At 55.6% G+C, this 12,751-nt stretch overlaps 2 protein-coding genes across 2 annotated transcripts in view; both read right to left on the bottom strand.

The window, feature by feature from the left end:
• Positions 1–1,794, bottom strand: part of LOC136167471 (IQ domain-containing protein F3-like) — a 67,095-nt gene extending 65,301 nt beyond the window's left edge. Inside the window, exons 1-2 of the mRNA XM_065935032.1 lie at positions 1,675–1,794; positions 1,306–1,492 (exon numbers count right to left, since the gene is read on the bottom strand). Coding sequence (XP_065791104.1) covers positions 1,306–1,492; positions 1,675–1,794 — 307 coding nt within the window. The remainder of the gene's footprint in view (positions 1–1,305; positions 1,493–1,674) is intronic.
• Positions 1,795–3,909: 2,115 nt separating this feature from the next.
• Positions 3,910–12,371, bottom strand: GRM2 (glutamate metabotropic receptor 2). The gene is made up of 5 exons (XM_065935357.1): positions 11,922–12,371; positions 8,631–9,468; positions 6,070–7,145; positions 4,207–4,387; positions 3,910–3,983 (listed from the first exon to the last, which is right to left on the bottom strand). The coding sequence occupies exons 1-5, from the start codon at positions 12,369–12,371 to the stop codon at positions 3,910–3,912; spliced, it is 2,619 nt and encodes an 872-aa protein (XP_065791429.1).
• Between the last annotated feature and the right edge of the window lie 380 nt (positions 12,372–12,751).

The following is a 12,751-nucleotide window of genomic DNA, read 5'->3' on the forward strand; positions in this document are numbered from 1 at the left end:
GTCAGTCCCTCAGCTCTACTTTTGGTCCCCAACACCTCTGCTATTAATACATCACTAACTTCTTGGGTTGCCATATTCCCTCAAGGATCTGCCTCGGCGGAGGGTTCACTGCCCCCCCACTCTGGGCCAGGAGGAGCAGCGAGTAGAGTGGCTTGAACCACCCTCACCCAAGCCCCCTTTTGACAGAGAACCAGGTCCACCCAGACAGGCTGACGGCTACCAACAGTTTACCACAAGAAATTTCCCTCCAGGACTTTACTGGTGGTCCAGTGGATAAGAATCTCCCTGCCAATATAGGGGACACGGATTCCATCCCCGGTCCGGGAAAATCCCACATGCCGCGGAGCAACTCAACCCGCGAGTCTAGAGCCTGTTGTTCGCAACAAGAAGCCACCGCACTGAGAATCCCGCGTGCCCTCAAAGCACAGTAGCCTCTGCTCGCTTCTGGCGCAACTAGAGAAACCCGCGCAGCAACAAAAACCAACCACAGCCAATAATAATAATAATAATAAATAATTTTTAAAAAATCCACCTGCCAATGCAAGAGACAGGTGTTCGATTCCTGATCTGGGAAGATTCCACATACCGCCGTGCAACGAAGCCCGGGAGCCGCAAATTATGAAGCCCACGCGCCCCAAAGCCCGTGCTTCCCAACAAGAGAAGCTACCGCCATCAGCCCAGTACCCCTTCGTGCACTGCAACGAAGAGTAGCCCCCGCTACCCGCAATTAGAAAGAGCCAGCGCAACAACCAAGACCCAGTGTGGTCAAAAATACATAAATAAATTAAAATTTAAAGTTCCCTCCATTAAACACACAAACACACCTCCCTCCAGCGGGTGACTGGGTCATGAGGCGGACTAGAGAAAAACAAAAATTTCAGGCACACAGTTAAGAGTGTAACACCTCCCCTTCCCCACAGCTTCGCTGACGGACTTATTTAAAGCTGCCCTTAGGCTTCAACTAGTCTCTCTTCATCCCAAGCTTACTCTTCCTTTCACGCCTCACTCCGCTGGAAATAAGGGGAAAGAGCTCTGTCAGACACTTTTCAACCTCGCCGGTCGCTCCTGCACTTCTCACTGTTGTAAGGTACGTCAGAAAAAAGCTGCCAGCCATTCTCACAGGCAGTTACCTGTGAGACCGCAACCATAGGAGCTTTCCCATAGGATTTGCCTTATTCACCATTTAATTAGCCGCCAGGACGTTCAACTGTGTGGAAATACAAAATGCAGCCTTACTTAAACGGACTGTAGGAGACTTCGCGCTGTGGCCTTGCCACGGTCCCTTCGAGAGCCCTCTGGCGCCACAAGCCGTCTGGGTGTCGGCAGCCGGGAGGTTCCGCGCCGTGTCGTCCTGGCCGCTAACGTTCGCTGCGCGGCCTCTCGCACCTTCGCGCCTTCTCGCACAGTCGCGCTCGGTCGCGGAGTTCAGCCCGCCCCCTCTGCGGTCAGCCGCTGCGGCCAGCAGCCGGCCCCGCCCCTGCCCAGCCTCGCCCTATGGCGACGCGGCGGGGGCGGGACTGAGTCTCTCTCTCTCTCTCTCTCTCTCTCTCTCTCTCTCTCTCTCTCTCTCTCTCTCTCTCTCTCTCTCTCTCTCTCTCTCTCTCTCTCTCTCTCTCTCTCTCTCTCTCTCTCTCTCTCTCGCCACGCCCCCGGGATCCACGCCCCCGCGGTAACCCTCATTTGCTGCCGCGCTGGTCTCTCTCCAGGGTTGCCCGATTGGAAGGGTCCTCGAAGGGACGCCGGGGCCTCGGTCCCCCTAAGAGCAGACACGGTGCCTCCACCTCGCCCCGCCATGTCCCCTCCCTGAGCGGAGTCCTGGTGTTGGCTGGTCTAAGGGGGAGGGCTGAGGTGAGATTCGCCGCTTACCACAGCTGTCGTGGCGTGGGGATGCGGAGGGAACGGAGGAGGGGCCGGGGAAGGAAAGGGATGTGGCCCACAGACTAGAGCACCGACTTTAGGAATTCTTCGCTCGCCCCCTGCCATTCTTCCCCACCCCCGCCTCTGGGCCCTTCTCTCTGGATGGGTAGCAGGGATAGAAGGAGATTCTTCACTGACTACCCGTTGTACCTTTTTAGCTGTGAATCATGTTTGTTATTGTTTAGTCGCTAAGTCCTGTCCGACTCTTTGCGACCCCATGGACTGTAACCCACCAGACTCCTCTGTCCTTGGGATTCTCCAGGCAAAAATATTGGAGTGAGTTAGCATTCCTTCCTCCAGGGATCTTCCTGACCCAGAGATCGAACTCGAGTCTTCTACTCCTTTATTGCTGACAGATTCTTTACCCCTGAGCCACTGGGGAAGCCCGAAAATACAGGACGCCCGGTTAAATTTGAATGTCAGATAAACAAGAAAAATGTTTAGTATAAGTATACCCCAAATATGGGATATACTCATACCAAAAAAAAAAAAAAGCTTTCATTGTTTACTTAACATTCAAACGTGACTGGGCACTCTGTATTTTATTTGGCATCCCTACAACACCCCAAATATTAGCTCGAGAGGGAAAGCCACTCCTACAATTTTCTTTTTTCAGTTTTCTGTTTTCATTTCTTAAATTGTTAACCCAAAGTTAAATTGGTAGCCCACAGCCTCACTAGTCTATAGATGCAAATGAATTCACTTAAAAATCACAAATGTCCTTGGCCTGGCCGTCCCCCAGTGCAGGACTTTGTCCCTCTGAGATAACCGCACTCTGGGGCTTCCCCCAAAGAGGTTCCTCGGCTCCTGTGGTAGTTGAGTGCCCACAGTCCCCTAGGCCACAGGAGGGCAGCGGTTACTTGCTTGCGCAGTGCGGCTGAGCCTGTGCTTCAGCGCCCTCTGCTGGTAAATTCCAGACTGCAGTCTCGGGGGCTGCCCGAGGACCCTGGGCTCCACCATCCAACAGCTGAGCGAGTTCCTTCAGGGAGAGAGGAAGGCCTCTTCTTCCTCCTCTCATCGGACTAACAGCAGATGGCCTCTCCAACTCCCCTCTCTGCCCCACCTCCTCCTTCCTCACGATGCTCAAGCCTCCTCTTGCCTCCTCTTGGCTCCCTCCACCTCAGATGTCCAGCCTGGCTCTGCACTGACCAAAGACTCCTCAAATGCTAGGCAGGGGCAAGGGTCACAGTCAGCTGCCTCTCGTGCTGCATCACTCGCACTGCCCAGGTTCTGCCCTAGACAGCCAGATGAGCCTGTATCCATTTAAACCTCCCATCCTCACCCCAGGGTGCCTTGGCCAGTCTGTAGCAGCTCCTTTCAAGGAAGGATGACTTATTCATTTTCTGTCTCTCCATCAGGTGGGACTCGGTCCTCCTAGCACAGGCACAGGGCAGAGTGAACAAATCCTAGCAAAATGAAGACTGAGAGGCTGGGGCGGGGATGAAAGGACCTCCCTGGATCAGAGGCAAAGTGTGATTTTCTTTTCTTTTTTTTTTTTTTTAATAAAGACACTTCATTTACAGATAATACAAAATAAACCACAGGACAAACTACTGTGCAGGAGGAGGGACAGTCCCCATTTTAACCCCCCTCCCCATCCCAAAATAAGTTATATAAAAAATGTAAAAGGCCCTAGAAGGAGGGAGGGGTAGGGCTGGAAGCACCTTTACTGATTGGGGATTGGGGCCTGCAGTCCTCAGCCACTCTATTCCAAGGCAGAGTGGACCCTGGCTTGCTCCCTTCCAAGTCCTGGGCCTGGCAAGGAGGGGACACAGCTACAAGGGCAGTTGGTGGTCATTATTGAGGCTCCCAGGCCAGGGATCCCAGCTTCTGACTCTAAAGGGTTGGAGTAAGTAGAGTGGTGAGTGGCGCTGGGGGTGGGCACGGGGTTGGCATTATTGCAGTGCTCCAGTCATCTTCCTCCTGGCCCTGGACACAGGTCTGCACCGGGCTCTGGAGAGCAGCCATGTCAGGGAAGGAGTGTGGGGATCCTCAAAGCGACGATGTTGTTGAGTCCACCACCTCACGGCCGTTGCAAACAGTGGGGACAAACTGGGAGCCAGACCCTAGGAAGAGGAAACTGGAGGTTGGGGCTAGTCTTGAGGTCCCTTCAGTCAGTGGGCATCAGGGAGGCAGGACTACGGAGAGTAGCTCACCACCACCCCCCACCCGCTCCTGTTCAGCCTCATCTGGGGGGCACTCCACCCCCAGCCAAAGAATCTCAGCAACCCAGGAAGTGGCCCCCATGCTGAGAGTTGGGGCAGAGGCTTATCATAGATGGATGCTGACCTTGGCCGAGGCTGGAGCTGGCTCTGGCAGCTGCGCTGCCGAAGCGGCTGGTGGGCGTGCGGTGACTGACCACGTTCTTTTGCGGCTGAAACAGGATGATGTGCAGCTTGGGTGCAAACAGACAGCCGAGCACCACAGAGCCACTGAGACTTACCGACACGCACATGGTGGTGGTCTGCACCTGCAGTGGGAGAGGTCAAGGATGAGTCTGTCCCAAGGCCTGGCCCTGGCCCCGGGAACCCTGCCCAAGTGGTGGGGTCCCGGCAGTGGGAACCGTAAGCATCCAGCCCTGGGCCTTGGTCCGTTTGCCAAGTCCCAGAGAATTTTTAGGAGGGTTGGGCACAGTCCCAGCATCAGCCTCAGTGCACCGTCTTCCAGGAAGACCAAAGTTCTAGCTGTGGGGTTAGGGTGAACATGCAAGGTGCATGTATGCATGGGAGTGTGTGTGCAGACATGTGTCTGTGTGGGGGGGTGCAGGCATGGAGTGCTGGCATGTAGTTGCATGTGTATCTGTATGCGGGTGTGTGTGTAGGGGATGGTGAGAGTAGGCAGTTGTGTGTGAAAGTGTAGGATGCATGTGTACGGATGTGTGTAGGTGGGTAGATGTGGATGCATGCCAGGTGTGCAGGTATGTGCACATGTGTGTGCATGTAGGGATACGTGTGTGTGCACGTGTGTTTGGGGTCGGTGTGTGTACCTCCCAGCTGAGTCCTTAGCCACTTATGACTGGCATGCAAGTGCAAATGATATGCAAATGCAGGTTGAGTCAGAGCAGATTCCCTCCCCAGCTCATCCTCCACTGCCCAGGCAGGTGGCCCAGCAGGCGCACGAGCAGCCAAGCCCAGCTGGCCCTGGCCCTGGCCCTGGCCCTGCCCACCATACCTCTGTCCTGAGGGAGGGGGCCTTTGCAGGGGCTGTTGCCTCGATTTTCCTGCTCCTTTAATTGTTAAGATTGTCAGCTCAGACCCTACTCTATACTCCCATGCTGAGTGACCTAAGGGAAGGGATTAAACCTCCTTGAGTCTCCATTTCTTCATCTGTAAAATGGGGAGAGTCATGGAATTTACTACAGAGTCATGAGGACCACTGAAGACTATCCTCTTATTGTTCAGAGCGCCCCTCACCTGTCACCTCCTCGGAAAAGCCTTCCCTGAGCACCCCATCTGAACCAGCCACTGTCCCTTGAAGCTGAGCAGGCCCATGGAGCATTCAGTGCCAGTTGGAATTTTGCTTGGAAGTCACCAACTGGGGTACAGTTTTCACCTGCTTTGACCTTCCCAAGCTCTACATCCCAGGTCACCTTCCGCTCCTTGCTTCACCTTTCCTGAATCCCCTGGTTTCACCTCTCAACCCCAGAGTCACACAGCTCCGGGGGTGCCCCGTCACACTGCCCAGCTCCGAGGGGCATCAGAGCATCACACTCTTCGGGGCTGCTGGCTCCACAGCCCCGCCCTGCCATTCTCATTCCTGCCTCCTTCTCACCTCTGCCTACCCTTCCATCATGTACACCCCCCACCGCAACTCAAGGCAGAGGGCAGTGGGGAGGGCAGTGCAGACCCTCTGCTCCAATCAGTTTCCATATTGACTGTCCTCCCCACCTCCACCCTACCTATTCCAGCCTGACTGCACTGCAGAGTGCAGTTCCAGGACTCCTCCTAGGCTCCACTCAGCCTTCCCACCTTGCCCTGGGGTCCAGTCCCAATTGGGCCACCATAAGCTGTGAGCTCCTGGGTGAGCATTTAACCTGTTGGAGCCTCAGAGTTATCAGAAGACTCAATGAGGGAGGTACCAGGAAACAGAAGGTCCCGTGTCCTGCTCTGCCCCCATCCCCCACCTCAGCCTGCCTTGGAGCAGGTCGCTCACCCGGTAGTCACTGGAGGTGACATAGAAGATGGGCAGGAAGGCCAGCCAGATAATGCAGGTGGTGTACATAGTAAAGCCGATGAACTTGGCCTCATTGAAGTTTTCGGGGCACTTTCGAGTCTTGAAGGCATAGAGCGTGCAGAGCGCAATGAGGAGCACATTGTAGGCCAGCGAGCCCAGCATGCTTGCATCGCGGTGGTTGCAGCGCAATGTCACTACCTCCCGCCGCTCAGGGGCTGTCTCCTTGCCTGTGCCCGGGGCCTCCACCACCAGCCAGGTGGCCACGATGAGCAGCTGGCCTGAGATAAGGGCCAGGCAGATGGCCACCTGCGAGGCAGGGCTGATGAAGCGTGGCCGCTGGGCTCCCTCCCGGGCCCCACCGAAGATGCGCGCAATGCGGTTGGTCTTGGTGAGCAGGGCTGAGTAGCAGACGGAGAAGGCAGTGCCCAAACCGAGGCGCCGTAAGGTGCACACCGCTGTGGATGGCTTGGCAATGAAGACGAAGGTCATGCAGTAGCAGAGGAAGACGCCGCCCAGCAGAATGTAGCAGAGCTCTCGGCCCGAGGCCTTGACCACAGGGGTGGCATTGTGCCTCACAAAGACACCCAGGACAAACAGGGTGGCCAGGGCGCCTAGGCAGGCGATGGTGACAGGTCCCACGGCCCAGGCATCGCCCCAGCGGATGTATTCCTGGGGCAGCTCGAAGCAGCCAGTGAGGCTGGCGTTGGGCCAGTAGCCCAGGCCACAGTCGGCACAGGTGAACTCATCCAGCCGGTACTCGTAGGGCTGGCAGGGAATGCAGAGCCAGCAGCAGACCTCCCCCGGCTGCACGCTCTTCACCTCATTCTGTAGGCAAGGCTCACTGCAGCGAGAGGCGGGCAGGGGACCGGCGGAGGGTGAGGCCCACGGGATGAGGCTGGTGTCCAGGGTCAGGCCTTCTGCCCAATAGCCCACCTTCTGGTAGCGATAGCGCCCACCGCCTGCCTGCAGGTAGGTGAAGATGTTGTAGCGACCAATACCGTCCCCAAAGCGGTCGAAGCGGACCTCGCTGTGGGTGTCAGCTGGGCGGAAGGGGGCTGGGGTCAGGGAGGGAAGGAAGAGAGGGTTGGATTGGTTCATCCTGATGTGACCTCAGCCCTAACATGGAACCCAAACCCCAGAGCTGAAGTCCCTTGTCCTTCTGATCCTCGCCCCAGCACTAAAGCCTGCCTAACCTCAGTCATTTTTCTAAATGAGAGGCCTAAATAAATAACAGACCCCAAGCCCAAGCCCCAAACAGAACCCCAGCCTTAAAGTTCAGGCATCTCCACAAACCTAATGCCCACACCAACCCAACCATGACTCCCAAAACCCAGTCTTAGACCTTCCAACTCAGACCCCAACTGTATCCCAAAACACACCACAGCCCTTTCTCCAAACTTAACATGGAGACCCCCCAAAGCTAAACTTGACCTTAGGTCTAGTCCTGGTCCTACTTAATCCCATCAGTGATATCTCCAGCCCCTCACCAGTCCTAACACTGATTGCAGTATAAGTGAATCCCAACCTCAGTGGTCACCTGGAGGATTCCTTCTAGGTGTGCTTGGCAGGCAGCTTGCAAGTCACTCCACTCCCCATCCCCATCCCCCTGTGATCCTCACATCGCCCAACCAGGCTGAGAAGGCAGGGACCCCATCATCCCAGGTCCCAGTGACACATGGTGTTCAAGTTAGCAGATGATATGCTTAAGACCCCAAGGTGAATGGTGCTGCCTGGAGTCAAAGGCAGGTCCCCCACAGCCTCTCCTCTTTCTACCCAGTCCTCGAAGTCCTCAAAATCCAACTTGAGCCCTACTATAAATTCCACTTAGCCCAGAGGGCTAAATTTAGCCTTGTTCTAATGTCAACCCAATCAGACCCAAATGCAGCAGTAACCCCCAGCCTGACTCTCCCATAACTCTGAATGTCAATCTTATAGGAATTGCTACTCTTCTTGATCCTGATCCAGAGCTCCAAGCTCTGGCACCCTCTCTCGCTGTTCCTGCAGTCATTCTTTCTGAAGCACAGAGATGACTCTGTGGCATTTATTTTTCTTGAAGCTGGAACTTCTATTAAGATAATTTTGGTTTGAAGAGACCGTGGCCACCTTGAGTGGAAAAGCAAGATTAGGAATAGAAATTTTCCTGAAAAATAGAGGGTCATTCTGATGCACCTTTATTCTCACTCTCTCTGATATCCTGCTGCCTGACAATGGGCTTGAGCTCTCCTGATCTCTACTCTCTGCATGATAAGAAGCAGAAGATAGAAGGCAAGGCCCAAGCAGGAAGCAGAGACCTTCACAGTGCAGAGCCAGGCCAGATGTCTACTCTCTGGAAGGATGTCAGGAAGTAGCACCTCAGGCCTGGCTCCTGTTGGAGTCTTCCCTGCCTGGCTGGCCTTGTCCCAACTCTGACACCAGCCCTTTGGGTAAATCCCTGACTTGTGGTGGGTTGTATTTTCCTAGCCATGTGCTAGAACCTGAGGGCCTGCTCCCTCTCACCCTCCGAGAGACAGCAGCCTGGTGGACCTGGCCGGCACCATTACCATCGAACTTGACGTTGAGCACGAAGTCTTTGTAGAGGCGGCGCCCATTGACAGGCCGCATTGCATCGCAGAGGCGGGTGGTGTTGGGGCAGAGGGCACGATGCATGTTGTGCAGGGCATGGGCCATGGCATACACCGCATTGACCACAAACATGATCTTGGACTCTTGCTCAAAGGGCACGGCCCGCAAGGAGTGAGCTGCACAGTCTTGCTGTCGGAAGCTGCAGTGGAACCTCTGCTCCCAGAACTCACGGAACCAGGGGTTCCGGCTGTTGTTCCATGGGTCCAGGCTCTGGAAGTAGGATGCAAAGTCACTGATGGGGTAGGAAGCCAGCTCTATGGTGATGGCGCCTTCAGCAGCACCCTCGCTGCCTGCCACCACACTCTCCAGGGCCCCCCAGCCATCGCTAGCCACCCAGGTGAAGCTGGCATTGAGGCGCTGGGCGGCAGCGAGGAGCTCACGGGCGTCCTCCGAGCGGGTGAACAGGACAGCCACGCGGGCACTGGGCTTCTGCAGCAGGGCTCGCACCACGCCCTCAAAGGCTGCACGGCTCATGGCGCGGCCCACCTTCTCCGAGGTGGCCACGCAGATGTTGCGGGCGCGGGCCTCTAGTTCAAAGGCTTCGATGCCTGTCTCACCATAGTCACCCTCGGATGCCACGGTGGATACATAGGTCCAGTTGAAGAAGCGGAGAATCTCAGCCATGGCTTTGGCTTGGAAGAAGTCGGGAGGCACTGTGCGGGCAAAGTAGTCATAGCGGGACTTATCACTCAGCTTGGCACTGGTAGAGGCATAGCTGATCTGAGGGATCTGAAATAGCCGCAGGAGGTTGGCCACCTGCAGTGGGGTGGGTATGGAGGGGGGTGGTTGAGAGGGCAGAGATAGAGACCAAGTCAAATGCTGGAGATGGCTGTGCCCCTCAACCCAGCTATCAGACTTTGGGATCAAGTGCCCATGTGGTCATCTATGATGTCTCCCTCTCTCCAAAGACCTACATCGTCTTGATGTGTCTTCTCCCTGGGGACAGCAAGTTTTCTGTCCCTTCCTAAGGGCTCAGAAAGACCTAGGGCCAAGGCACCAGGGTCCTGAGCCACACTCAAACCCCTCCCCTGTCTCCCTTCAGATGAACAGCTGTAGCAAGAAGAGAGAGCTAAGGAAAAACCTAAGTCCTGGGTGGAGATAGGTTGGCCATTGGCTGCACAGGAAAGAGGCACTGCATGGCCTCTGGGATGCTCAGGGGTCTTAAGCTCTCTACCCCAGAGTCAACGCTGATGGGGTGATGGAAAGAGAAGGAGAAGGCTCCCTGAAGAAGGAAGACTAAGATTTGAGGGCTTCATAGCCCTGAGAACCCAAGAGTGGGTCTCTATTGATGCCTGAGCCTGAAATTAACAAGGCTTCCTGCCTACCTGGCAGCCAGTCTCTCAGCCTCAGATCCCTGGGATGTGCCCCTAAGAGTGGGGTCCAGCCAAGAACCTGGTGAGAGCAGGGCATGGCCCAGGTTCCACAAGAGGGAGTCAGGTCCTCTATTTGCTTCTGGGACATAGATGTTTACTCGGACAGTCTCAGTTCCTTCCCTGTACTGTCTGACTCTGCACCCCTGGGCAAGTTAGCAAACCTCCCTGAACCTCAGCTTCTCATTCCTGCCTTCCAAGGTTGCTGAGCAGATCAAGAATAATGATGTACATGAGGCCACAGTGCCTGGAAGATGATAGGGATTTCAGCACGAGAGAAGGGGCAGGAATGTGGATGAACCATTCCAGACAGGTGCAGCCGCAGGATAAAGGACTGAGCCTTGTTTTGACCCAGACAAGGGAAAAGCAGATGGACGCTGAGCTGTGGGTCCTGCTGTGGGAGGCAGGCAGCTTGGGGTGAGGCAGAGGTAACTGAGCTGGAGGTAAATACAAGGGGGCCTTAAAAGAATTGTGCAGAGGGTGTGCTGGGAAAGCACCCCAGAGGCCCCTGAAGACATCAGCAGTGGGAGGCTGCCTCCCCATCCCTGTCCCCAGACCAGGCTACAGATGGAGGTGCTGGTGCAGCCACGCCTGTCCAAGCTACCACTGGCCACGTCCAGTAGCAGGCCTAGCAGAACCGGTAATTCATTCCCCGCAAGAGGGGCATGAGCAGGCCTCTCTCCCCACCCCAGGCCAGAAGCTGCCTCCATGGTTCAGACTCCTGCTTCCTCTCTCCTAAATAAGCATTCTGGGTCAGGGGTCCCAGCCTGGTTTCTGATGGCAGTGCCCTCTGCTGGCCTCCTCGAGGCAGCAGAGGCCCCCAGACGAGGCCCTCCATGGAACTCCCAACACCAATCTCAGCTCTGGCCTCACCTTCCAGCAGCCTAGGCTGGCACCAGACAGGTAAGGGTACAGGCAAGAGGTGGAACCCAGTCAAGGACAAGGAGGATCCCCCTGGGCCACAGCAGCCAGGCATGCCAAAGGCCATCAGTTGTGCCCTCTGCCGACCCCCTGTGGGAAGAACAGGAGGGAGGGCCTTGGTCCCTCTCCCCCGCCCCCGACCTGGTCATCCTGCACTTGCTGAAGATTCTGGGGTACCCTCCTCCTCACCTCCACAAACATCCTGCTTCTCTTCCTTTTGGGGCCCCCTCCCCTGTTTCTCTTCTCTGGCCTGCTCTTGGCTTCTGTCTCTCCCTTTCCAATACACAGAGAGATGATCTGACAGTCCCCGAGGTCCTTGGCTGAGAGCCAGGTTCATGTCTCCACTTTGCGAGCACCTGGACTTGTGGCCTGCCTCTCTCCAAGCCTCAGTTTCCTCATCTATAAAGTGGCTTAATAACAGCAGCAGCTAATATTGATTATACCCTTATGATCTGCCAGCCCCCTTGATTCACGTTTTGCATGTGTTACCTCATTAAGTTACCACCACACCCCTAAGAGTGGTAAGCATCATGAGTCCCATTTTATAAGGATGAAACTGAAGTACAGAAGAGAAATAATGCCCAGAGTCACACAGTGAGTGGGAAAACCAGGATTCAAAACTAGAGTTCTGACACAAAAGACCTGGCTACTAAGCTTCTTAGGGCTGTTTAACATCAGATGTGTGTGTGTGTGTGTGTGTGTCTTGGGAGTGGGATGTTTTCCTTGCATAATCTCTAAAACTTGACCCGCATTTTCCCACCGGGGCACTCTCTTAGACTTCTGTAAAAAGCCACTCAAAGGAAGCCTCTAGTCCTTTTCCAGTGCAAAGTAACCCAGAGTCCCTGCTCAGCTGGAATTCCAGGTACTCGCCCTCTCTGGCTTCCCTGCCCAGCCTCCATTTCCACAGCCCCCATGTACCTGGATGGAGACGTCACTGTAGGAGCCGCCGATGACACCGGTGATGGCAGTGGGAGCATCGCCATGAGTGGCATAAGAGCCGTCAGGGCAAACGTGGCGTGAGCCGTCGGCGCCCCGGCTGAGTGACGCCCGCACAAAGTCAAGTGCCTGCTCCAGAGCATGTGTGTCCTTGGAGCAACTGTCAAGTATGTGCGCACCCAGGCGCACTCCTGGGAGCAGGCTCGGGTCACGGTTGATACGATCCAGCGCAAAAAGCATGGCCTCCAGACGCTGGATGCCACGATGTTCATTGACAGGACCACACTCCTCTGCTGGGCCACCCTTCTGATGTACCGGAAACAGCCCACCCAGAACCAGGTCCCCCTCCAGGGTCAGCACCTTCTTGGCTGGGCCTTCAGCCACGGCACCCCACAGCAGCAGTAGAGCCAGGAGCCCAAGCAGTGATCCCATGGCCCCAGAGGGGATAGATGGGTCCGGCAGACCTGGGCCTCCAGGGAAGGAGGGCAGAAGCAGCAAAAGCAAAGAGAGGTGGAAATAGACCAGGAAAGGACAGACAGGAAGAGGATGAGGAGGGACCCAGCTCCTGCAGAGAGAGAGAGACAGACAGATAAACAGGTAGGGAGAAGTGGAACCTGAGAGTGGCTAGCCCTTCTGACTCTGCTTCCCCCAAACTTCTTTCCCAGGGACTGAGGAGCCAGGGAGAGGCGGTACCCTTACTAGGATGAGAAGCTCCTGGGACACCCCTTGGCCTGTCCCTCAGCCCTTTCTGGATCTGGGGTTGGAGATGGGCTCTGTGCTCATCCCAAATTTAGCATAGGTGGAGGAACTAC

This window comes from Muntiacus reevesi, chromosome 4 (genome assembly GCF_963930625.1).
Source record: "Muntiacus reevesi chromosome 4, mMunRee1.1, whole genome shotgun sequence".
Classification (NCBI taxonomy): Eukaryota; Metazoa; Chordata; class Mammalia; order Artiodactyla; family Cervidae; genus Muntiacus; species Muntiacus reevesi.